The sequence below is a fragment of the Suricata suricatta genome, chromosome 12, assembly GCF_006229205.1.
Source record: "Suricata suricatta isolate VVHF042 chromosome 12, meerkat_22Aug2017_6uvM2_HiC, whole genome shotgun sequence".
NCBI classification, from domain to species: domain Eukaryota; kingdom Metazoa; phylum Chordata; class Mammalia; order Carnivora; family Herpestidae; genus Suricata; species Suricata suricatta.
Window position 1 is genome coordinate 54,617,672 of NC_043711.1, and position 25,539 is coordinate 54,643,210.

Here is a 25,539-nt window from a genome sequence, read left to right on the forward strand (position 1 = left end):
TTGGGAATCAGGACTCAGCCTTCCTCTCCCAGCAGCCGAGGTAGCAAGCAGGGAGAAGCAGTCACGGCAGGAGGCCCCTCCAGGGTAAGCCCCATCATAGTGGGCACTGCCAACCAGCCAGCTTCCCCCACAGCCCCAGGTGAAAGCGGGGAGTGAGGCCTGCTGCCTCCTGTGTCTTCTAGTGCCTTCTCGGGCAGGCTCCAGCCTTGTGGTCAGGCCTGGCCCCCTCCTGAATGTTCACACCTTCTCCACTCAGGGAGTGCAGAGTCCCAGGACTGCAAGGCAGCACCTCAGTGCCGGGCAGTGCCCAGAGCTCCACGGTGTGTGCGAGATTCTAATCACTGCTTTGTGGCTGGAGGCCATTCCCCTCCCCTGGCCTGCTAGCAGTGGTTCCTCTTGGGGCCCAGGTAATTTTCCTCGTAAAGGTTGGGTTGTGCCCTGCCCACCACCTGGCCTTAGGCTGAGCCACCACATCTGTGGGATGCTGGCCCTGGGAGGGCACAGGCCTGCTAGTGGGTCTTCCAGGGACAATTGCCTGGATCTGTGCACAGCAACCCCCCAATTATGCGGGAGGTTATGGGCCATCTCAGAGAGTTGTTGCGATGCTCCAATGAGCAAAGGAATGCAAAATTTTAGTGTTAATGTAATTTGTTATATACCAAAATGCTGCCTTGGGGTGAATACTGTAAATGCTAACTGCAGCTATTGTTGGGTTTTAAATTATAACTTTCTTGGAGTCCAGTTGCGCCAAAGCAGTGGGGAGAGCAAGAGACCTCCTGGGCACACTGTCCAGAGCATCCTGCCTTCGGGTCCTAACACCCCTGGGGGCAGGCAGGGGACAGGCTGTTACTTCCAGCGTACAGGTGAAGAAGCTGAGGCTCATGCAGGGGGTGTCCTCATCCTCTGGGGGACCCTGCTCAGGCTGTTCTGCCAGCCTGAGTGACCCCGACATCTACCTGGGCAGCTTCTGTGTGAGGGGCTGGGGGTGCAGATGCACAAATCCCACCACTCCCTTGCTCTTTCTGGGACTTTCAGTCTCTGTAGCCAAATAAATGACTAAAGCTGTCTCAGAGCACAGGGCCTGGGCAAGGGACACCAAAAAGGGTTTCTGCTACCCCACATCCAGAGGGCTGGTGTCTGGGGGAAAATCCCTAACTCGGCTCACCAAGCAACTGCAGGTACATACATGGCTAACCCGACTCAACCATCCCAGGGCTGAAAGAACAGACTCTGCCTACAGCCCACATTGACCCCTCTGCGCGCTGCCTCTGCCACTCTGAGTGGGGCCCACAGAAGGCCAGCCATCATCAGCAGTACCCTTCCTCCTTTGAGGAGGAGCCAGTCCCAGGTGGGCACAGGGGCCAACGGGCCACCTGTCTCCTCTACAGCCCATAGGCCCCGCCGACACCCAGGAACAAACCCAGACCCACCTGGGCAGGCTTGATCACCACTGTGTTGCCAGCAGCCAGGCAGGCAGCTGTCTTCCAGGAGAGCATCATCAGGGGGTAGTTCCAGGGGATGACGATGCCACAGACCCTATCGTACAAAAGTGGGTCTTCGTCTCTCCACTCAGCCTGGGTGCCAGATTGCACCTGCGAACTTCTTCCTCTCTGCCAGGCCTGACCCCTGTTCCACTCCAGGTGTCATGATATGGTGCCCAAGGTACCCCTGAATAAGGTCACCCCTGCCCTTCTGGTCCCTGATGGGGCAGTATGTCTGGTGTGGTGGGAGCCCCTCTTCCTGGCAGGGCACATGGCAGGGAACACAGTTTCTCATCGGAGCTCTGAGACTTGTCTAAGGACAGTCCAAGAGGGCATGACATCAGGCAGTGCGGAAGTTGTCAGTAGGCATGGCCTGGGCGCAGGTCAGGGATCACCCAGGTGGGCTGAGAGAGTATGGGAGAGGGTTGGGATCACACGGATGGGCCAGGAGGAAGTCGGTGAGGGTTCTCTTGGGTGTGAGGCCCAGGGGTAGTCCCATGGAGAGAAGGAAGCAGTTGGCTGGGGAGGCCTAATAAGGCTTGTCTGCTTTGCATTAAGAGATGGTACTCAGCGTCAGTGTGCCCCTTGGTCCTAGAGAAAGCCTCTGAGCAGTGTTGCCATCAAAGGGAGGCCCCCCCATGGTCCTGGGGGGACTGATGATGACACGTGTGGTCCCAGCAGGCATGGGGCTCTGCTTTGCCCTGACTCCTGTAAAATACAGGGCACTGTCTTCGTCAGTGTTGGACAATTAAGGAGCCGGTCCACACAGCGCCACACAGGCTACCTGACTTGTTTTCTTCATCATATTAACGATCATCATCACCACAGAAAGAGGACTTCGAAGCTGAACCCAGCCGGTGGGGAGGGGGCAGGGCGTGTGTAAAGACTGAAGGCAGGACAATAGGGAGCACTCAGGGGTTAGAAGAGCCAATCCCCTTGTACACCCAGCTGACCCAGCAGGACAAGAATGCGGGGGGAGCACAGTGAGTGTCCCCAGGGAAGTGGGTGAGGTCATCAGGGTGTGGGGGCTCCAAAGGAGAAAAGACTTCAGGAAGTCCCATGTCACGACTGAATTGTACTCCCTGAAGTTCACAGTTGAATTCCTACCTCCAGAACATCCTTATTTGGAGATTGGGCCATCCCAGATGTAATTAGTTAAGATGAGGTCATACTGGGATAGGGTGGGTGCCTAACCTAATGACTGATGTCCTTAGAAAAACAGAGCCATGTGAAAAGACAGACATGCAGAAGGAGGACACCGTGTGAACATGAGGGTGAGATTGGGGGACACCCAAGATTCCCGGGAAACTACCAGAAGCTCGGGGAGATGCCTGGAGCAGATTCTCCCTCATACCCTCAGAAGAACCAGTGCTCTGACACCTGAACCTGGAGCTTCCGGCCCCTGAAAGCTGAGACAACAGCTGTGTGCTCTTTGAGTCTCCTCGTTTCAGTACTTTGTTATGGCAGCACTAGCAGCACATAAACCCGCCCATATAAGACAGCTTCCCCAGTCCCCCAATGCCCTGGGAGCCTCCGCGTCAGTGTCCTCTTCAGTCTGATGGGGACAGACTCCCGGGAGGCATCTGGAAGATCAGAGGCTGTACAGATTCCTGTGACTGGCAGCCAGGTGGGCCGGCACCTCTCAAGGCCTGCGCCCAAGGAAGGGGCTCCAAGCACGCGGGCTATGCAGGGCCCTTGCTCCACGCTCTGACTCCTCGGCCGGGTAGTTCTTTGTGGTGGGGGCCTGTCCTGGGGCACTGCCTCCATATTGTGTCCTCTGGGGGAAAAGCTGGGTGGCAACCCCTGCCCTGGAGTCCGTATCACCTTCCCCCAGGCCCCCACTCCTGGGGCTACTGGACAGATTTTTCCTGCGTCCACTGCCCACCCTCCTGACAGGGGCCGCCCTCCCCAGCAGGCCTGTCCTTCAGGACCTGGTGTGTTCATCTGTACTCATTTCCGTTGATGCGGATGCCTTCTGAACACTCTCCTTCTGACACACCCCCTCTGCGTGCCCTTGACCACCATCCACAGGGGTGTGAGGGCCCTGCTGGCGGGTCCCGGAGGCCCCGCAGTGTAAGGGGCACAGGGCATGTGGGAGTGCCTGCTGGGTGCTGACCGCACCGGGCCTCGGATGCACATTTGATGATTTTAGCGGGCATTCCTCCGTGTGCTTCCCTCACACGCGTTTCTCCTGCACTGTTCCATGGGGGCCCCGTAGCCCTGCCCTACACCTTGGCACAGACACACACCATGCCCTGGTTAGGAGGCTGCAGAGCTAAGCACGGGTCCCAGCATAGCTGCTGTGAGCGCTCTTGGGCTTGTCTCCCTGTGCACCTGTGTCAGTGAGCCACCACAGTTGTGCCTGTGCGGGGTACACCTGACGACTGAACAGTCCCTGCCAAGTTGCCTTTCACAAAGGTGGACCCTCCCCCCTCACAGGCAGTGTGAGGGGGCCTCTCTTTCCCTCAGCCTTCGGACCATGTGATGGTGAGGCAAGGCCGCTCACTTCTGGGCTTAACATCGTTTCCCCAATTCCTGGTCTTTCCTATGTTGACTGGACAGGTGTCTGTCTCCTGTTGAGCACCATTTCCTATGCTTTGTGTATGTCTCTATTATTTTTACCCTGTTCCTTGGTGCTGTGTAGTTCTTAATTGTTATGCATCTTCATTATTATAGTCTTTTTCAGATAAAGATATTCAGATGTACCCTCTGTTTCCCACTATAACCCTGACTGATACTGGGCTTTTGTGGGGATTAAGTAAAATTATACTCATAAGGTCATTGAAACAGTGCTTGGCACAGAGCAGATACTTTAGAAGCGAAAGCTGTTTGATTTGCTAGAAAAGAAGTCCCCCAAGGACAGGCACTCTCATCAGCCTTGATCATTGGTGTATACCCAGCACCTGAAATGTACGCGTGCAGTAATTGGTGAGTAAATAGTGTTCAACAGCTGTGTGGAAAGGGGATGCGCGCTCACACTATGTGTTCCACAACAAGTGCTCAGTGTGTGGCAAGTCTTCACCCGGCACTGTGACTCACCCAATAGGCTCCTTCCTGGTCAGGGTCAGGTTGCGGTTTGGTCTGGCCTGGTTGATGGGGATGGTGGAGCCCTGGAAGAAGCATGGGAAGTCACTGGTAGGGGGCTCCATTGTTTCTTTACCCCTTCCCCCTAAGCACCTGGACTGTGCTTAGGGCTCAGAAAGGAACAGGGTCTTGTCTGCATCCTGAAACCCCACAACCGAGACAGGTAGGAGGCCCAAACCTTCCAGATCATGTACAAAAGGGGCATCTGAGGACTCCAGATACAGGCAGTGCAGGTAGCCAGCAGGGGCAAGGTGCCTCCTGCACTGAGCCTGGCAGAATCCTCAGGCAAGAAGCTGGTTCTGGTACAGGTAAGGCCTCTGGCTTTGACACTGGGGCAGAGAAGGAAGGACGTGGGAGCCAACTTGCCTCTGGAGGCTGTGCCAGCCCAGGAGGCGCCAGTGGGGCCAGCTCCAGCCAACAGTGAGGCGACAGCAGAAGGAGGCCTGCCATCACACCTGCACCTGTCAGCCGCCTGGAGAGGGTAGGAGGCGTGGAGCCCATTTCTGCCAGAGATCCCATGAACCTGTTGGTGATGGGTGTCTCTGGAGAAAGGTTGACGCAAACCTCTGAAAATGGCTCCCAGGGTCATGTCCTGATCCCTGGGATCTGGGAGATGGTGAACTACCTCTCCTGCAAAGATGCAGAATGACACAGTTGACCATAGGATAAGGAGATGATGTGGATGGCCCCAGCATGACCTTGGGAGCCTCCACAAAGGCAGAGTTTTCTCTAGTTTAAGAGAATCAGAGGATGTCAAGCCTGAGAAAGACAAGGAGATGGGGGGTGCTCAGAGCGAAGCCATAGTGAGGCCTGCCGTAGCTTTAGCCAGCAGCCAGCAAGGACCTAGACCTTCAGTCCTGCAGCAACAGGAGCTGAGATCTGCCAACACTTGAACAGGCCTGCAGGCAGGGTCTCCCCAGAGCTCCAGATAAAGGCCAGCCTGGCTGCACATTGACACTGACCTTGTGAAATCCTGGCATGGCACCCAGCCGAGACTGCCGGAATGTCCCATCTCCTGAAATGTGAGCTGCTTGGTTGTTTTAAGCCCCTAAACTGTGGTCATCAGTTATGCAGCATGTAGGCTAACACGCTGCCTTAGAGTCTCCTGCTGAGCCCGGCCTGCCCATGTGAGCTTTTCACTTGGTGGCCAAGAGCCTCAGCCCCACCTGAATTTTGTCACACCAGCCAGCAAAGTAGCGGAAGGTCTGGATGGACATGCCCACGTGGGTCTTCAGGGCCAGTGTGTAGACAGCACCTGCGTCCAGCGCTTCGATGGTGGCCAGCTCTTCCTGATGCTGTTCCATGAGGTCCGCCAACCTGTCAAGAGGTAGGGGAGGGGAGAGAGATGGGCTCAAACCAGGAATAGCCTCACCTGTGCTTTCAAGACCCCTCGTCCATGAATGAGGGGCTCTGCCCTGAGCTCCCAGCCCTGCCACTCTCAGATGTGCTGCCCTCAGTTTCCTGATCTGAGATATGGGACAGTAAGGTTTACTTTGCTGGGTGGCTATGAGGATGACTCCCTTCTGTCCCTCTCTCCTCTGTCTTTTCCTTTCTTCCTTCCTAAACTATGAATGGATTAACTACTTTATGATGACCCACATGGTTCTGCAGAGCAGTCCCTCTGCCTCTGTGATTAGGTCACCATCCAAAAAGGCCACCCTCTGTGTCTCATGACAGCCTTGATCAGGGGAAAGCATGTCCAGCTTCAAGCACCAGCTGACCCAGTGGGCTGTGCCCCCGAGGACAGCATCAGTGGGGAGACAGAGGGGAATGATGGGAGAGATTCAAGGGAAGGTTCGTCTACACGGACCTCCTTAAGTGTGAGCACTCCGACATCCAGTTGCCCTCCCGTGATTCTGGTGAGTGTGCTGCTGTGGGCAGCCTGGGAATTAGGATTATGCCCCCTTCTCTGATATAAAGGAGCCCAAAGTGCCCGGGGGACAGGATGCCCAGAGGAAGGTGGAGGCCACAGATGCAGAGCAGCTCTCCCGCTTGTACATGGGGGAGCTCTGGCCCAGAGAGAAGTCTGGGACGAACGACCGCTGACCTGCTCCTCTCTGCACACAGCCAGGGCATGGCCCGCACACCCCAGGCACACACTCACACTCTCTGGGAAGCCAACCCTAATTCCTGCCCACTCTACGCCAGTCACATGTCCCTGCAGTGCCCTGAGAGCACCCTCCACCTTTCTTCAACCCTTGCCTGACTGTATGGAGATTCACTTAGTTGAGTATTCCAGGCTGATTTGCCTCTCCCTGATGGCCAGGAGAGCACTTGGTCTCCTGCTCCCTACCGCACCTCCTACACCCACTGGGCACACAGTCAGCATGTAGTGTAAGGCTGGCGAGGGACACTGTGGGCCAAACAAGCAATTTAGTGGCAGAGCCACACTGTTACCTCAGAGACAGGGACACACCCAGGTAATTCTCTAGTTAAGAATAGCAAAGGTGCAAATCACTTTTTGAGAAGCATTATAGACCAAATAATGAAAACACCATGTTGTGGCATTTCAGAGACTGGGGTTCTATCAACTAGAAACACAGATGTGTCACAGTATAAATCTATATTATAAATAAGCCAAAGATGGCCTCTGTGTATTGGCCCCTAGATTGTTCATCCTTCACTGCAGGGTGAGACCTGTCAGCCTAAAACCTTGCTGGATACACATTTATGCATACAATTATTTTAAAAATAGCCCCAAAAGGCAGACTTTTGGCTATTCAGAGTCTTCTTGCTTTGCACCCCCCAGGGACATCACTTGACAGCTATTATCACTGGGGAGATGGACTCTGCCATTATAGCTGCTGCCTTCCCAGCCCTCTGAGCCAGAGATCCCTACCCAGCTGCTGAGCAACATTGCCAGGACATGGGAGCTCCCTCTCTGATCCCCCAACCTCCATGAGCTCCTTTGCATGCCTCCCACTCTGAGTAGAGACCTATCATTACAGTCTCTGGAGGGTCTCCCGCTATGGGGGTGTCGCCCCCTGCGGCTTGTTGTGTGTTTCTACTTCTCATAATCCTATCTTTTTCCTCTATCAGCCCCAAGTCCCTCTGATTCTGCCAGACAATGTCACCTGCATGTGATGTGGCCATGTCATAAATCCCTAAAGTAAGTAGCACCTGAGCATGCCACTGGGAGGCTCGGCGAGGAGAGCGGAGTGGGATTGTTCACTGTCAACCTTGTTAAGCGGCATCTCTGCCTCCCAGCATCCTGTCCCCAGAAAGCACCAGTGGGGAAAACAGTGAAGACACCACCATTGCCCCAGAGGTCCTCAGGATGGCCATGAGGAAGGGCAAGTGTAGGGCCCCACGCAGGCTCTGCCTGACTCCCAGAAGCCGGGGCCACCACCACATTCTTGTCTGTAGACCTACGGAAGTGTCTGGACAAAAGGGGACAGCCTCCTACAGACTCCATCACCAGCTCTTGGTGGTCCCACTCTGGCACCTGGGGACACTGGCTTTCTAGGTTCCTGAGAGGCTCTATCTTGTCTCTCAGTGGTTCTTGGAGATTGTCTAGTGACTTTCTCGAATGGTCCTTTCTAGATCTTTCTTCCCAGCTTCTCCCACAATTGCATAATGTCTCAACCCTAGAACGTATTCTGTGTTCCCTAATATCTGTCCATGGTGGTCCTATTTTCCTCATTGAACCAGGGGCTGCCCCCTCCTGCGCCAGCAGTAGGCAAACCTCCACCACGGGGACTTGGAGGTTGAATAAGGCAGGACTGGGTTACTAGGAGCTCTCAGACCTGGCCTTGAGATGTCTGTCCAGGCAGTCAGGGTCTCTACTCAGCTCTGCAGGGCCCCGACCCTGCACTGTCATGCCACTAGTGGTGTTATTATGACAGAAGCCTCTAGATGGCAGCAGAGCACCTCCAGGGTAAACCTCTTCTGGGCCAGAGGCTCTCAGCATCCTGAGCCCAGGGGCTTGCATGTTTCAGTTTTGCCTGATCTGGGGGCTCGAGGTCACTGGGCAATGGCTTCCTAAAATTGATAGGCTCTTCAGAGGGTCTTGAAACTAACTTGAGTGAGAACAGGCCAGTGCACCCTGGCCTGCCGCAAACCCTACATCTCTATTGCATTTTGCATCTGTGCAGGCCCCTCTCTCTGGTCTTCTGTGCTGGAGGCTGTCCTGGGTTTCTGGCCTCTAAATAGAAAAAGAAAATGACATTCTGACTTCAAGGCCAAGATGGGACCTCTCTCCCACCAGACAACAGGTACATTTGGACCACATCATGACCAGCCTCTATGCCTGACAGCTTCACCAGGACCCAGAGCATAAAAGTCAGGTTCCTGAAGCTGGCTTGCTCACTAGGTTTTCGACATTGCTTAGTTCATCTGCCCAGAACCCTCCCTTCTGAAACAATCATCCCACTTCCTTGGGGGGCAACTGCTCCTCCCCCATTAGGACAGCCTGGTTCTAGGGGGACTATCTCTCTTCCAGGCCTCACTCCCACCCCATGATCATAAGCTGGAGCAACCTTAAGTCCTTCCCCAGCACTTCTGATGACATTAAGGGGAGAGAGCCCCTTCCGCCCTGGTTTTAGGAAGAAGGGAAAACGTGAGATTTCGGCAGTCAGGGCAATCTGAGCAAGAACCAGCAGGAAGGACAGACCCCCATACTTCCCTCGTCAGCCTCTACATCCTGGTCCCTCCTCTGGCCCAGTCCATTCCAGGTAAGTGGAGTGTCTGTCTGAGACTGCCCAGGACCATCTGTTAGCTCTGCCAGTTTGCCGCTCCCATCTGACTGGCACCTTTACTCTTGTGCCTCTTCATCTTCAACCACACTGTTCCCTCCACTGAGGACATCTTTCCTGTAAGGCCACTTGTGTCTGGTGAAATCCCTCCTGCCTCTCAAGTCACTTCCTCTGAAAAGCCTTTTCTGAGCCTCAGGCTTTGGTCACACTACCGGACTGGGACCCCAGCTTCCTCCTGGCAAGACCCGAGCATGCAGTTCCCACCCAAACTGAAGGTGGGGTGGCTGACGGGTGGGTGTGGGGCTCTCACCTGTACAGGAGCCGGCCCCGATCCCGTGCACTGATCTTCCCCCACAGTCCGTTCTCAAAGGCGTCCTTAGCGGCAGCCACTGCCTTGTCAACATCGCTGACCTGGGCCAGGGACACCTGGCAGATGACCTGTGGTGGAGACAGCCATGACGCCCTCCTGGACTTCGCATACTCAGACGCCCCAGCCACCACTCCCCTGGCCACCTGGGAGGGCTCAGAGGGGACAGTAGGCGGACAGGAGGGCCCTGAAAGGGTGTGCACAATGAGGAAAGGCAGGGACCTTCAAAGAGGCTTGTTCGAGTTTCTGCATACCAGGACCCTTCTCTTCCCTTGCCCACTGAGCCCAAACAGAGCAACAGACTCAGAATGCAGCTATCAGGCTGAGGATCAGCTTTGCATTGTCAAACCAAGAGCAGGAGCCCATTAACTTGGTAAGTCCTAGGCAGAAAGTTTATTTCTTAAGTGAAATAGTCTAGAGGTTGAAGGTGACAGGACCATTCCTGTCCCCCATCCTTGCTCTGTGTCCTGACGGTGCCCATGTGTGCTACAGTGCAGGCTCCCACACCTCCTGACACCTGGGCTTGGCCAAAGGAAAGCCAGGAGGAAAGAGAAGTGGGAGGGGCAAGACCAGCACCCTCCTGGTCCCCATAGGCAGGGTGCACCCTCCTTGCCCAAGGGCCCAGCACCCAGGCAGCCCTGTCCACACAGCATCCCATCTGGGACTCCCAAAATAGACCTCATGGTGGTAACAGCTCCTGATGTCTCTGCCTGAGGGCACTGCACCCACTTTGTGTTCCCATGCCCTGTCTCCCACTTTGTCAATTATTTTCTTGAAACTCCCTTCAAGTGACCCATTTGAGTGTGCTGTTTTCTGCAGGCCTAAAGGATGCTATAGGTAGGGCAGAATGGAAAACTGAGTATGCACCCGTAAGAATAAGTGTGGTTTCAGGCAGGTGTGCGTGTGAGAATGAATATGCCCATACTGGGTCATGACATAAAAGGGTCACAGTCAAGAAAGTCTGACAAACATGGGATTCAAGGAAGAATTCCCAACAGGGGTGAACACATATTCAAGAAGGTAAGGCCCACGCTGAGGTTACTGTTGACCCATGGAGGCCGAGGGAATGGATTCATTTCTCCCACAGGGGATTTTAGCTCTGGTCCCAGTCTCCGAAGCAGGCCTCAGACTTTTGGAGCCCTCCCGCTTCCCTACTCTAGCTCTCCGTGGGCCATTCCTGTAGAGAGGACTGGAAACTGACTCCAACCATTTTGCATGCAAGTAGAGGATCCCCAGACACCAGGTGGGGGAGCAGATGAGAGAGGAGGCCATGGAGGGAGCAGGTGGAGGGAGAGCAGGACGGGGCGCTAGGCTTGCACTCACACTTCCGTCTGTCGGGTTGATGGTCTCATAGGTCTTGGCGCCCTCAGCGTCCACAAACACGCCCCCAATGAAGAGCTGGTGGGGCATTCGGAGGGTCAGCTTGTTCGCCTCCTTTTCCACCTGGGAAGGGAATATTTGCAGGGATTCGCTGCAGTGTGGATTCTTCACAAGGTACATGTGTGACAGATACAAACCCACAGAGACACAGGAAACATTCACAGATGGATAGATAACCACTCATGCACACACTCATGCACGCACGCACACACACAGATAGCCAAGGGGCCAGGGCTCAAGTCCCCTTGGCCTTCTCACGTCTCTTTTGCCAAATCCAGTCCTGCTGCTCTCCTTGGCCCAGGGAGCTATTATGTAGGCAGTGGTGGCAGCTGAGCAATAAGAAGAGATGAAGAGCACAGAATCTGAGGTCAGGCTGCTTGGGCTGCAACCCCAGTCCTTCCATTTACCCTCATGTGATCTTGGGCTGGTTGCTAGGCCTCCGCAAGGAGGAAGTGCCAGTTGGCAGACAGACACTTGTGAGTCACTAGACATGACACCAACCCCATCGCTCACTTCCCTATAGACCTGAAATTCCATACTGAACGGCATCCTCTGGGATGCAATTCTTTTCCTGAAATCTGTTCATCCGTCGTCTGTCCACAATCCTAAAGCCACCTGGTATCCGTCTTGGCCACCTGTACGTTCTTCATCAGCTTTTGTTCCACACAAACTATCCCAATGCTCATTCCTATGGGAGCTCATAGCCTACCAAGACACCTCAGGATGATTTTTCAAGAGTTTCTTTTAAAAATAAGCTTGCTGGGATGCTTGGGTGATCTCAATTTATGAGTTTGAGCTCTGCATTTGGCTCTCTATGGTCAACACAGAGCCCACTTCAGATACTCTGCCTCCTGCTTCTCTGTCCTTCCCCACTTTCTCTCGCTCTCTCAAAAATGAACAAGACACTTAAAAAATTAAAAATAAATTTGCAATCACATCATCACACTTCCATATATATATAAGCTGAATGTAAAGGATTACTTGTTTCACTTATTGGGAAAGTGTTCTCAATTCCTCATTCTCTCTCTCTTTCTCTTCCCTCTTCCTGTCTAGCTTCCTCCCTGCCTCCCTTTCTTTCTCTCTTGGGATTTCAACGAAAGGAATTTAATGCATACAGTTGGTTGCACAGGTGATGAAAGAGCTGAGCGGCCTTGAGTCAGCCCAGAGATTGGTAACAGCAGGAAGCTCCTGCCATTACTAGACTAGAAGGACAAATGGAGGAAGTGGTGGTACCAAAACTAGGGTCAAGGGTCCCCCAGAAGAACTAGAGTCCCAGAAGGGTGATCTGGCAGGGGCCAGAGCCGTAGCAGCGAGGAGGCAACTGGTGGGAAAAACCACCAAAGGAGTCAGAGGGTGAGAAGTACTCTGTAGAAGCCACTTCCTCCTCTCATCTCTCATCCCTCTAGGGGTTGGAATTTGTCCCATAGACAATTTCCTCTGTCGCATTGCCTACCTGCACTGGCAGCCTCAGGCTATCAGGGCTACCAGAGAGAGTTTGGGACACTGAAGGTGGGCTCTTGAGTGCCCTGGCTTCTGGAATATCCAGGTTTTCCCCATGTGTCATTGTGGGTCCACAGATGTGAGTGTGGGAGAGGTCTGCAAGGCCAAGCCTACGCGGCGGGCCCAGGACTCACATAGTCAATGATGCACTCGCTCTCCTTGTCGTCCCCTCGTAGCTTCCGCACTAAGAGTTGGATGAAGTCCCCAAAGGTGGTTGCCATGTAAACGTCTTCATTTTCTAATTCCAATCCATCACACAGCTCCTTCACTTCCTCAACCAGTCTGGAGAAAAGAAGATGGAAAAGTGGCAGCATGAGAAGAGGCTTGGCAGACCGGCATCATTCTAGTGGCAGAGGTCACGGTGCCAAACATTTATCCAGATGGGAACTTCATCTCAACAACCCAATGTGGGTGTTAATCTAGAACTGGGGTTAAGAGCCCAGTCCATGGATTCCGAAGACCCTAGTTTCAGGTTGTGGCGCCATTAGTTACAAATACATGACCTTGCACAGTGGAAGGTCATGAGCCTTAGTTTCTTCATGTGCAAAACTGGAAAAATAGCTCTTGTACTATTTTCTAATAAGTAAAGGAGACATGTTGAAAATAATCAATAGGAGATTAATAATAGTCAGTGAAAGATATGTTAAAAGAATGAAAAGTTTGGGGCAATTGGGTAGCTCAGGGGGTTAAGCGTCCAACTCTTGATTTCGGTTCAAGTCACGATCCCAGGGTTGTGGCAAAGAGCCCCACATCGAGGTCTGCACTGAGCTTGGAGCCTGCTTAAGATTCTCTGTCTCTCTTTCTTCCCCTCTCACTTCCTCCCCCACCCTTTCACTCTCTAAAAAACAATAATAAAAAGAATGAAAAGGCAAACCACAGATTGGGGGAAAATATTTCCAAATAAAATATCTGATAAGGGACTTTTATTGAGAATGTATAAAGAACTCTCACATTTCAATACTAAGAAAAAAAAGAAACAATCCAAGTAAAAATGGGCGAAAGATTGAACAGATGCTTCACCAAAGGAGCATGAAAAAAGCATATGAAAATATGTTCAACATCACAAGTCATTAGGGAAATGTAAACTAACATGACATTGGAATATGTCTACACACTTACCAGAATATCTAAAATTAAAGTCTGACCATAGGTATCGCTGGTGAAGATTCAGAGAACTGAGCTCTCATACGCTGCTGGTGGGATTTGTTTAAAGTGGTACTTTGGATACCATGCTGGAGAGCAGTTTGGCAGTTTCTTAAAAATTAAACATATCCTTCCCATTTCACTCTCAGATATTTACTCAAGAGAAATAAAAACCTACCTATAGACAGAAAACAGTAGAGTGGGAAGCTCCAAAGATCCACTCCTCCACCTGCACAGCTATTGGACTGGTAGAATTGTCTGAGTCGAATGTTGTGGAACTCTAAAGTCAGTAAAACGTTTGCATTTGCAACACCCAGGGAAGAAGATGATGAAGAGGCTGATAAATGTCAGCAAATTTCAGCATTTTGTGAGGTGTTACTCCCATCCCTCTGGTAGGAGGCAGTGGAGGGAAGCTGAACTCATTCCTGGTGCAGCTTTCTGGAGCCAGGGTGAGCAGTAAGGACCTTCTCTTCCCTACATCTAGATTGGTTTTTGTTTGTTGGTTGGTTGGTTGGTTTGTTTGTTTTCCTACATCTAGATTTGTGTTCTGAGTGCTGATGCTCCTTTTGATCACTGAGGGGCCGGCACAAAGGCTGGCAGCTGCAGTTTTAACTCCCAAAGGCTGAAGCAGCTTCCAGGAGATTTAAACAGGCAGTACTTTTCCCCCTCTTTTGGGAGTCAGACATTTAAGAAAATCCTTGTTAGGCCACTGGCTGATCACAGAAATAACGGAACAGAAACTTCAATTACTACATACAACAAGGAATACACACTTTACAAAAAAGAAAAGAAAAGAAAAAAGTTTGAAAAAGTCACAAATAGATAAATCCAATCCTCCACAAGTAAGACTTAGCAATCACTGAGGACTGAGAGGATTGCATTTTCAGAATTACACAAGATAGCACTCAAAATGTCCAGTTTTGAACAAAAGATAGTAAAACCTACCAAGAAACAGGCAAATGTAGCTGACTTTCAGGAAAAATAAAAGAATTTGGAAGCTATCATCCTCTAGGAAGACCAGATATTAGAATTATTAGTCAAAGATGTTAAATCAATTGTCTTAAAGATGTACAATGATTTAAAGGAAACGCTGGACAAAGAGCTAAAGGAATAAGGAAAATGATGTAAGAAAAAAAGAGAATATTAATAAAGACATAGAAATTTTAATAATAAACCAAACAAATCTCAATAAAATAAAAAACTCACTAGAGAGGTTCATCACCATATTAAAAGGTTTGGTGAAGTTGAAATTATCCAGTATGAAGAAAAGAAGGAAAAAAGAATGAATAAAAATGAATAGAGTCTGTGGGACATCATCAAACTCATCAACATTCTCATTTTAGGAGTTCCAAAGAAGAGAGAGAAAGAGCACAAAAAAATATTTGAAGAAATAATCTTCCAAAAGTTCTCAAGCCTGAGGAAACACACAAATATATACATCCAAGAAGATCAATCAATTCCAAGGAGGATAAACTCAAAGGGATTTATACCACCAACATATTACAGTCAACTTGTTGAAACCCAAAGACAAAGAAGGAAATTTGGAAAGCAGTAAGAGAAAATGAACTCATCACCTGCAAAGGATCCTCTTTAAAAGTAAGAGCTAATTTCCCGGGGTGCCTGGGTGGCTCAGTCGGTTAAGCGTCAGACTTTGGCTCAGGTCATGATCTCACGGTTCATGGGTTTGAGCCCTGCATCAGGCTCTGTGCTGACTGCTAGCTCAGAACCTGGAGCCTGTCTTCAGATTCTCTGACCCTCCCCTGCTCACGCTCTCTCTCTCTCTCTCTCTCTCAAAAATAAATAAAAACATTAAAAATAAAATTAAAAAAAAAAGCTGATTTTCCTTGGGGCTCCTGGGTGGCTCAGTTGGTTAAGTGCTGACTTTGGCTCAAGTCAGAATCTCATGGCTTGTGGATTTGAGCTCTGCATCAAGTTCTGTGCTGACATTGTGGAGCCTGCTTCGGATTCTCTCTTTCCCTCTCTCTCTGCCCCTCCCCCACTCTCACTTTCTCTCAAAAATAATTGTTAAAAACTTTTTAAAAGTTATTAATAAAAAAAAACACTAAAGACACTCAGGCTGAAATGAAAGGACACTAAAGAGTAACCCAAAGTCATAAGAAAAAAGTAAGTAACATTGGAAAAGGTAATAACCACATGTCAATATGAAAGCCAGTATTATTGTACTTTTGGTATAGTTTACAACTTCTCTCTTTTGCCTGTATAATAGCCAAATGCAGAACATGATCATTTTAAGCTAGTATTAATGGCTATGCAGTGCACAGAGATGTAATCTGTGACAATAATAGTTGGGGTAGGAACAGAAAAGTATAGGGTTAGAGTATGTACTCTTGAAATTAAGTTGGTATTATTTAAATTACATTGCTATATGTTAATTGTAATCCCTAAGGTAATTAAGAAATGACTTTTAAAAAGGGCATCAAAGTGGTACACTACCTAGAAAAGGGAGGGCAGTGAAAAAGAAACTGAGGAACAAAAAGCATAAAAGACATATCAAAAACAAATAGGTAAAGAGAAGAAGTGAATCCTTCTATGTCAGTAATCCTTCTATATCAGTAAATGAAAATAACTCTCCTATTAAAAACATAAATTGAATGGTTGGATAAAATACATCATCTAGATGTATACCTCTAGATGCTGCTAGATATTCACTTTAGATGTAAGTACACACAAAAAATTGAAAGTAAAAAGATGAAAAGGTATCTCATGCAAAAAGTAACCAAAAGACAGCTGGGTTGCTTTATTACTGTCGGAAAAAATGACTTTAAATCAAAATGGGTTATGAGAAACAGAGACTATTAAAATGTTCAACACAGCAAGAGGATATAACAATAATAAACATACAGGCACCCAAAACACAGTCCCCAAAATATATACAGCAAAAACCGAAGGGAGAAATAGACTTTTTTACAATAGTAGCTGGAGACTAAAATGACCAACTTCCAATAATGGATGCAAAAACCAGAGAGATGATAAATAAATAAACAGAAGAATTAAACAACACTATAAACCAATTGTATACTGTATACAGAGTAGACATATACAGAACACACTACCCAAGAAGAGCAGAACTCACATTCTTCTCAAGTGCCCATGGAATATTCTCCAGGATAGACTGTTTGTTATGCTGTACCATAAGCCTTTTTGGGTTTATTTTTTTTTTAATGTTTATGTGTGTGTGTGTGTGTGTGTGTGTGTGTGTGTGTGAGAGAGAGAGAGAGAGAGAGAGAGAGAGAGAGTGCAAGGAAGGGAGGGGCACAGAAGGAGGGAGACACAGAATCTGAAGCAGGCTCCAGGCTCCAAGCTGTCAGCACAGAGCCCAACATGGTTCTCAACCCCACCAACCAAGAGATCATGACCTGAGCCGAGTGGGACACCTAACAATTGAACCGCCCAGGTTCCTCAGGCTACACAATCAGTCTTAATAAATTTTAAAAGATTGAAATATCATGAAACATCTTTTCTGATTACAGTGGAATGCAACTAGAAATGAGTAGCAGAAGAAAAATTGTAAAATTCACAAATACGTGGTAAGTGAATGGCACACTCTTAAACAACCCATAGGTGGAAGAAGAAATCACAAGGAAAATGAAAATACCTTTATTCAAAGAAAAACAAAAACACATACCAAATATACAAACTTTATGGACTGCTACAAAGGTAGTGCAGAGAGGGAAAGCTGTATCTTTAATGCATACATTGAAAAAGATCTCAAGTCAATACCCTAATTGTACATCTTAAGAATTTTAAAACATTTTTAAATGTTTTTAAATTTATTTTTAACAGAGAGAGAGAGACAGAGTGTGAGCAGGCGAGAGGCAGAGAGAGAGAGGAAGACACAGAATCCAAAGCAGGCTCCAGGCATTGAGCAGTCAACACAGAGCCTGACGTGGGTCTCGAACCCACGAACCGTGAGATCATGACCTGAGCCAACTGAGTCACCCAGGCACCCCTGGGAATTTTTAAAAAGAGCAAACTAAACTCAAAGCTGGCAGAAGGAAGGAAATAATAAATATTGGAGCAGATATACATAAAATAGAGAATAAAAGAACAATACAGAAAATCAATAAAACCATAGCTGGTTCCTTGGAGAAAAAAATCAATAAAATTGACAAACCTGACTGACCAACACAAAGAAAAATAGAAAAAGACTTAAATTACTAGAATCAGAAATGAAAGTGATTATATCAATTTTATAGAAAGAAAAAGGATAAGAGAATACTGTGATAAATTATATACCCCAAAATTTGAATACCTAGATAAAATAGAAAAAGTGCTAGAAACATGCAGTCTACATAAACTAACTCATGAAGAAGTAGAAAATCTGAATAGACCCATAACTAGTAAAGAGATTAAACCAATAATTACAAAACCACCCAACAAAGAAAAGCCCAGTGCTGAATGGCTTCACCAATCCTTCTCAGAATCATCCCTTCCCCACAAAAATTAAAGGAAAAACACTTCCAAATTAATTTAATGAGGGCAAAAATACCCTGATACCAAAGCCAGAAAAAGACACTACACGAAAAGAAAACTTCAGGTCAATATTCCTGATGAATAAAAATGCAAAAAATCCCCAACAAAATACAAATAATCTGAATTCACTGTGAACAAGTGGAATTCTCAGCTGCAAGGATGGTTTACCATCTTGTCAAGGGGGCAAGGTTTCAGTTATGCAGGATGAACAAGTTCTAGAGATCTAATGTACATCAAGCTGACTATAGTTAATAATATTGGGTTGTAAATGTGCCAAAAGAGTAACTCTCAGGGGCTCCTGGGTGGCTCAGTCAGTTAAGTGTCCAACTTCAGCTCGGGTCATGATCTCATTCATGGTTCATGGGTTCGAGCCCCACATTGGGCTCTGTGCTGACAGGTCAGGGCTTGGAGCCTGCTTCAGAGTCATCTCCCTCTCTCCCTACCCCTTTCCTGCTCTGTCTCTTAAAAATAAATAAATTTAGCATTTATTTATTAAATAAAAAGGGTAGTTGTCAGATGCTCTCACTGCCAGAAAATAAAAGTAACTATGTGATTGTAATAATCATTTCATTATATATGTCATAGGATACTATTGCATACCTTAAATATTTACATTTTTATTAAATAAGGAAAAAGTAATAAAACAGCTTTTAAGCTATGAAGCAAGAAGAGAGTGAAGGAGGAAGAAAGGACTTATTTGCTCACATAAGAAGCACAACCGGATTGTGTCCTCAGTGCCTCTGGGCATGGTTACAGCAAATTATCCCCAGGTGTTTGGTTTAAGTAGAAATCAGCTAGCCCCAGCCTATTTTTATAAATAAAGTTTTATTAGGACATACCCACGCAAAGATTTCTCATCAAAAAAAAACCCCTGACATATTTTATTTTTTTAAAAAACTTGACATATTATTGGAGCTAATAAGCAAATTCAGCAGTGCTGCAGGATATAAAAGCAATACATGAAAATTAGTTGCATTTCTATACACTAGCAATGAATACTACAAAAAAGAAATTAAGGAAAAAATTTCATTTATAATAGCATCAAAGGAATAAAATAGCAATAAAGTAACCAAGGATACAGCAGAGTTGTGCACTGAGAACTATAATGTATTGCTGAAAGAAATTTTAAAAGCCTGAATAAAATGAAAAATATCTCCATTTTCATGAATTAGAAGATTTAATATTGTTCAGATGAACCACTATCCAAAGTGATTTTCAGTTTCAACGACACCTCTGTTAAAATCCCAACGTGTTTGTTTTCCTTTGTTTTGTTTTGACATACCCAGGCCCACTGAGCCACCAAGACAGCTCACAGAACTCATCATGCAGTCATACTTCTTGCTAAGATGTATTACAAGGAAAGGAAATAAGGGAAAACTAGCAAAAGAAGTAGGCATATGATCAGAGCTGGGAAGAAGCCGAGTGCAAGCTGCCAAGGATTGTCTCCCAATGGAGTCACAAAGGACATGCTTATTTCTTCCAACAATGAATTGTGACAACACAAGTCTTTACACCGTGTCCCCAGAGACTCAGCACCTAAGGGGCTTCCTTAAGACGAGCCATCCAGACACCCTCTGCCTTGCACTTACCAAAAGGACTCCCCAAAGCAAGGCAAGTACTTGGCATAAGCCATGTTGTTTGCATGATCTAGAGGTGACTGATTTTTAGCCATCCAGATTTCGGTCCAGCATGGATTGAAAACTGTAAATCTAAAGTCTTCTTAAATCACGAGAGAATTGAGGTCACAGGCCAGAGCGCTGCCCCCAAAACTGGAGAGGCAGACCGAGACAAACACAGCTTACATGAGCAGAAACGCACAAGTAGAAGTTGCTGACAGGAACACTTTAAACTGTAATTGAAACTGTAATTGAAGAATTGCTGGAAGCACCATGTGAACTAATTGAGAATGAAAATTGTTGAGAACTAAATAAAACTAAATTGAGAACTGGTTGAGAATTGAAAACTCCTGGTTGTCTGGCCTGATGGAGAACCCCATGCTTTTGTGAGTTTTACCTCCAGGAGTCCCACATCGGATTCTCAGGGGAAAGATCAGAGGAAAATCCCTTAGTGCTTCTGGCAGGAGGAGGGAAAGTGGCCATTTTGAAATACCTCCAACAGCATTCTTCTCTCAAGAGAAACTATTTTATTAGAGGTTGACCAACCTGAGGGAAGGGTAATACCCGCGTCTGGCCCTCTCTACCTTTCCGGCAACACCAGAGTAGAGAAGGACTGAGAGATTCTTGTGAAGGTCATTTCCCAGGGGTACAGGCTCACTAAGAGACTCAGACGTAATCATACAACTAGCTAAGGCTTCCTTTCCCCCCACATCTTAACAGTATATCAAAAGCGCGCCTGCAAAATCATAGGTTGTTATTATTAAAAGAAGGCAGATTCTCTTTAATTAGTCTCTAGGAGGACCCAAAGACAACAGAGAACACAAAAACAAAGATGCTACAAGTTTTATTTTTGACACCTATGCTATAATACAGCCTATCCCCTAACCAGAAAAACATAAACCTCACACTAAAGGCCTATCTACTCTGGTTTCCATTATTCAATATAGTATGTCCATCTTTCAACAGAAAATTACAAGGCATACTAAAAGTAAAAACAAGCAGTCAGAAGGGACCAAGGAAGGATAAGACCCAGACTCAGATATGGCAGAGATTTGGGATTTATTATACTGGGGAGTTAAAGATAAATAGATGCAATATGATAAGGGCTTTAATGGGGAAAATGGACAACATGCAAGAAAGGAGTACTAATGTAAGCAGACAGATGGAAACTTTAAGAAAGAATTAAAAGGAAATACTAGAAATAAAAAGCACAGTAACAAATGAGGAATGCCTTTAAGGAGTTCACAGAAGATTGGACACAGGACACACTTCACACCCGATAGGTGGGAAGACAAGTCAATAGGAACTTCTAAAGCCAAAATGCAAAAAGAAGAATGAATGAAGAGCAGAATGTCCCAAACTGTGATACAATTACTAAAAGAGTAACATAAACTTAATTGGAATATTGGAAGGAAAAGCGAGAAAGGGATCAAAGAAATATTTGAAGTAATAATTGCTGATAATTTTCCAAAACTAAAGAGAGACACTACATCACAGATACAGGAAGCTCAAAGAACACCAAGTAGTATTTTTTTTAAACTACATATCTACATAAGCACATCATGTTCCAACTGTACACAATCAAAGATAAGGAGAAAATCTTGTAAGAAATGAGAGGAATAAGTGTCTTACTTATAGAAGAACAGGATGATATTTACATTGAACTTCTCTTCAGAAACCAGGCCAGTAACAAGAGAATGGAGGGAACTATCCAGAGTATTTAAAGAAGTCAACATAGAATTCTGTATCCAGCAAAATTATCCTTTTATTTTTTTAAATATTTATTTATTTATTTTGAGTGAAAGAGTGCACATGCATGAGCAGGGGAGAGGGAGAGAGAGAGAGAGAGAGAGAGAGAGAGAGAACCCCAAACAGGCTCTGCACTATCAGTGGAAAGCCAGACATGGGGCTCAGTCTCATGAAACCATGAGATCATGATCTGAACCGAAATCAAGAGTCAGACACTTAACCAACTGAGTCACCAGGCACTCTGGCAGCAAAATTATTCTTAAAAAGTGAAAGAAGAGGCACCTGGGTGGCTCAGTCAGTTAAGTGTCTGACTCTTGGTTTTGGCTCAGTTCATGATCCATGCTTGGTAAGACTGAGCCCCACAATGGGCTCGCTGCTGTCAGTGTGGAGCCTGCTTTGGGATTCTCTCTCTGCCCCTCATCCACTCTTGCACACTTTCTCTGTCAAAATAAATAAACTTTAAAAAACCCTTTTAAGTGAAAGAAAAAGACTTTCAGAAAACCAAAACTGAGGGAATTTGTTGACATTACTTGCTTTGTCTTGGAGACAACTACTATTTACATGAAACTTTTTAAAAATAATATCATTAAAATAAAGGAGAGGCCTGGCATCAGGATGACTTGGCATTATGCAATTCAGCCTTGGGTGGACTTTGTAAATGGGATAGACAGCAGCTGCATTCTTGGCCCACCCCAGAGAGCCGGTGTTGGCCTTGTCCCTGTTTTTTCCCCAAAGATCTTGGAAACATGGAAGGAAGTCTTCCTTTGTGTTCAGAGGGACCAGAGCTCACACATCCCTTTTCACCCTGGGTCCCTTTCCCTCATCAGTGCCCTCCTCTGTTTGGCACTGCTCGCTCTACAGCCCTAGTGAAGGAAGCAAAATGCAGAGGGCAGTTGAGTGCTTCTCTGACGTTCTCCTGCTCACCTTATCAATAACACAGCTTTCCTTAATTTCACATGTGGATTTTTCTCTGCTTCAGTGAGCTCCACAGAGTTTCCTTTGCACCTTCTTCAAGTACAAGAGTCCTCTCCCCACATGCTGTACACATCTCTGCTTCTGTCTTCACAACACCCATGTCCCCTGCCTCTGGGAACAGCATTGACACTCTCTAAGGAAACAACTTTCTCCTCCCTTTCCAGAGATGTGGGTTAAATGTAATCTTTTCAACCCTTAAGGCCAGAGGTAGGCACATGGCCAGATTTGGCCAATCAGAGCATGCCTCCCCTTGACCAGCAATTGGTTCTTATTGGGGCACATGACTCTATCAGCACCAATCAAATTCAAGTCGAGGACTTATGTGGAGATTGCCAAGAGACCAACCACCTTTTCCCTGGGAATGCTGATAACACAAGAAATTAGAACAGAGCTACTGTGCAGCCATCGTGTCGCTATGAGAAATCCTGCCCCCAAATGAAGCCACAGACAGCGACAATGCTAATGACAGTAATTTGAGTCTTTGGAGTAATCAGCCCTGCCTAAAGACAGCTACCATGGAACTTTTGACTTGTTTGTTCTTTTTTGTTTAAACCAGACTGAACTAAGTTATTGTTGCTTGCAAACAAAAATATTCTACCATGTCCCACATACTTACTGCTGTTAAGTGGAAAGCAGGACATACATAGGAGGTTGGAGAAAGGTATCCTACTCTATGGTGGTCTCTAGCTGCCATTCCCTTTCCCCACACACCTTGGCTTTCCCTGGAGGGGGTTCAGGCTTGTAGCAGTTTTAAAACAGAACCACACAGTCTTTGATCCTCCTCCCACTGAGGCCTGAGTCTCAATGCCCAGCTCTTGCCCTCAAATCTGGTCAGGCATGTGACCACCGAAAACAATCAGGTCACTGGCAGTGATCCTGTGTCCTTCCAGGCTGGGCCCACATCTACCTTGTTTGCTGGCACCAGTGCTCTTAGAATCACATGCCAACACCTACAAGTCCAAATCCCAAAGCAGCCACTCTGGGACCTCAACACCCAGGTACTTGGTTGGCAGTACCACCTCAGCGGCTGCCAGTCCTCCAGGCCCAGGCACCAGGCACAGCGGAGAGAGACTAGCTTGGAGGAAGACATCCCAGCCTGGCTTTTCCAGCTCCCACAGCCCACAGACCCACTGCCACTCAAGGTGATTCCCCGAGGCCTGCACACACAGGTCTTCTCTGAATCCCTGACTGAATGATCCAAATCATAACAAATGATGGTTGTTTCCTGTTACTCAATGTTGGTGTTGCTTGTGACATGGCCATTGACCCCTGGGACCAGACATCTCCAATCCCAGCCTTACCTCACAACATCCACCGATGCAGCTCCTGACTTGAAGAAATCGGTGGAGTCTTCCACTTCTAGGATACTGGGGAGGATCCGTTTCCAAGCACTCTGAAAAACAGGCATGGTGAGAACAGGGATCCCTGGGGAGCTGGGAGCAGGTGCTGTCTGGGCGACAGCAGCCCCTGTTGCAGGCTTGCACCACCGCTGCCAGGCTGGGCTCTCTGTCCACTCCACAGTGCTGCTGCTCCCAGCAGTCCTGGAGGAACTGTGTCTTTGGGGGAGTAGGAGCCCAGGGAGCTCAGCTGTCCTCATGCCCACCTCACTTTGACCCCAGCTCCTTTGGGATCCCCACGCCATCTCAGGGCAGCAGGAAGGCTGGACATGCAGAGCTCAGGGCATGGCTGTGCACCAGCCACTCCCAAGTCCCCTTGACACCCAGCCTCGCCTTAGTGCTGTCATCCGGGTGAGGTTCCCAAAGTGACACTGGTATTTGGGTGTGTTGCAGTGTGGAAAGGAAAGCAAAAAGGGTGGGAGTTCTGGGGGTGAAAACAAGGCACGTTGATGGGGCTCAGGAGGCCTGGGTCTTTTCCTCACTGACAGGCCAGCGGCTTCTGTGCCCATCTGTCCCAGGGCCTGCAAAGGGCAGTGGTGCCCACCAGCCAGTCTCGTGGATGAGTGTGGAAAGGCCAGTGTGAGTGGGCAGCACTGTCCAGAATTCTAAGAAAGCCCTCCGGTGGGTCAGGATGGGACAGTTGTTCTCTGGGTGGGCTCCCAGTCAGGCTGTGAGGACAGGAGCCCCAAGATGCCTCCCACTCTGAACTTCAGACAATGTTTGGCTGGTCACTGGGCCAGTGGTCAGGCCCAATTAGCACATGTCCCAACCTCTCTCCCTGACTCCTTCTTTTGTTCTTCAAAAGGTGTCATGGGTTTGCTCTCCCCATCCTCATTGTGACCATCAGCAGTCATGCTAAGCTGTTACCTGCCCCCACTTGACCACTGCCTGTCCTCCATGCCTCTGCCTGGGCTTTTGCCTACCAGTAATGTCCTTCTCTGGACCTCCAGCTCATGTTTAAATCCTGAGCATTTTCCAGGACCAACAGCCATGTCTCCTCTTCCCTGAACCCTTCACTGACTGCTCTGCCTGCTCTTCAGACTCAAGGGGCCTGTGGCCACAGGTCACCTGCTGGTATGTGCACATATCACCACATGGCACCTATGAGATGCACTGGTCCTTATCAGATGCGTGTGGAGCCTCAAAAAGGCAGTGCACCTGAAAGCCACTTGGCCTCTTCAGATCCTAGCTTGGCTCCTAACAGGCCATGGAGATGCAGAGAGCCTCTCAGCGCCTTTGTTTCCTCGTCTGTGAAAGGGGCTAATGGCTGTGTGGGATTCTTCATGTGAGGCAGGCAGAGCACCTGATGTACAGAAGGAGCACATCAATGCAACATTTGTGCCACCTTCAGTGCCCTGCGTGGCCCTCAGCTCAGCAGGATGTGAGGCTGGGCTCATTGCCCATGGCCTGCCCCCGCCCATGGTGCTCTTGGTGAGTTCTGCTGAATGGAGAACATGGCTGACCACCACTGTGGCCACCAGGCTAGGCACTCTCCACCAACACCAGGGGCCCACCCTGCTTTCTCCGGCCATCTCCCTTCCGCTAGACCATGCATTCTGAAATGGCCAGCCCAGCTAGGATCAACAGGTGTAATAATAACGATGCCAAGAATGACCAAGAGGCCATGTGGCGTAGCAGCACAGTGGTGGAGGCCAGGGC

The 25,539-nt window shown here is 48.1% G+C and overlaps 1 protein-coding gene across 1 annotated transcript in view; it reads right to left on the reverse strand.

The window, feature by feature from the left end:
* Positions 1 to 25,539, reverse strand: part of ALDH1L1 (aldehyde dehydrogenase 1 family member L1) — a 77,035-nt gene that overhangs the window by 22,152 nt on the left and 29,344 nt on the right. Inside the window, exons 9-15 of the mRNA XM_029918537.1 lie at positions 23,785 to 23,876; positions 12,641 to 12,788; positions 10,950 to 11,069; positions 9,570 to 9,697; positions 5,732 to 5,882; positions 4,521 to 4,591; positions 1,431 to 1,536 (exon numbers count right to left, since the gene is read on the reverse strand). Of these exons, the coding sequence (XP_029774397.1) occupies positions 1,431 to 1,536; positions 4,521 to 4,591; positions 5,732 to 5,882; positions 9,570 to 9,697; positions 10,950 to 11,069; positions 12,641 to 12,788; positions 23,785 to 23,876 (816 nt within the window). The remainder of the gene's footprint in view (positions 1 to 1,430; positions 1,537 to 4,520; positions 4,592 to 5,731; positions 5,883 to 9,569; positions 9,698 to 10,949; positions 11,070 to 12,640; positions 12,789 to 23,784; positions 23,877 to 25,539) is intronic.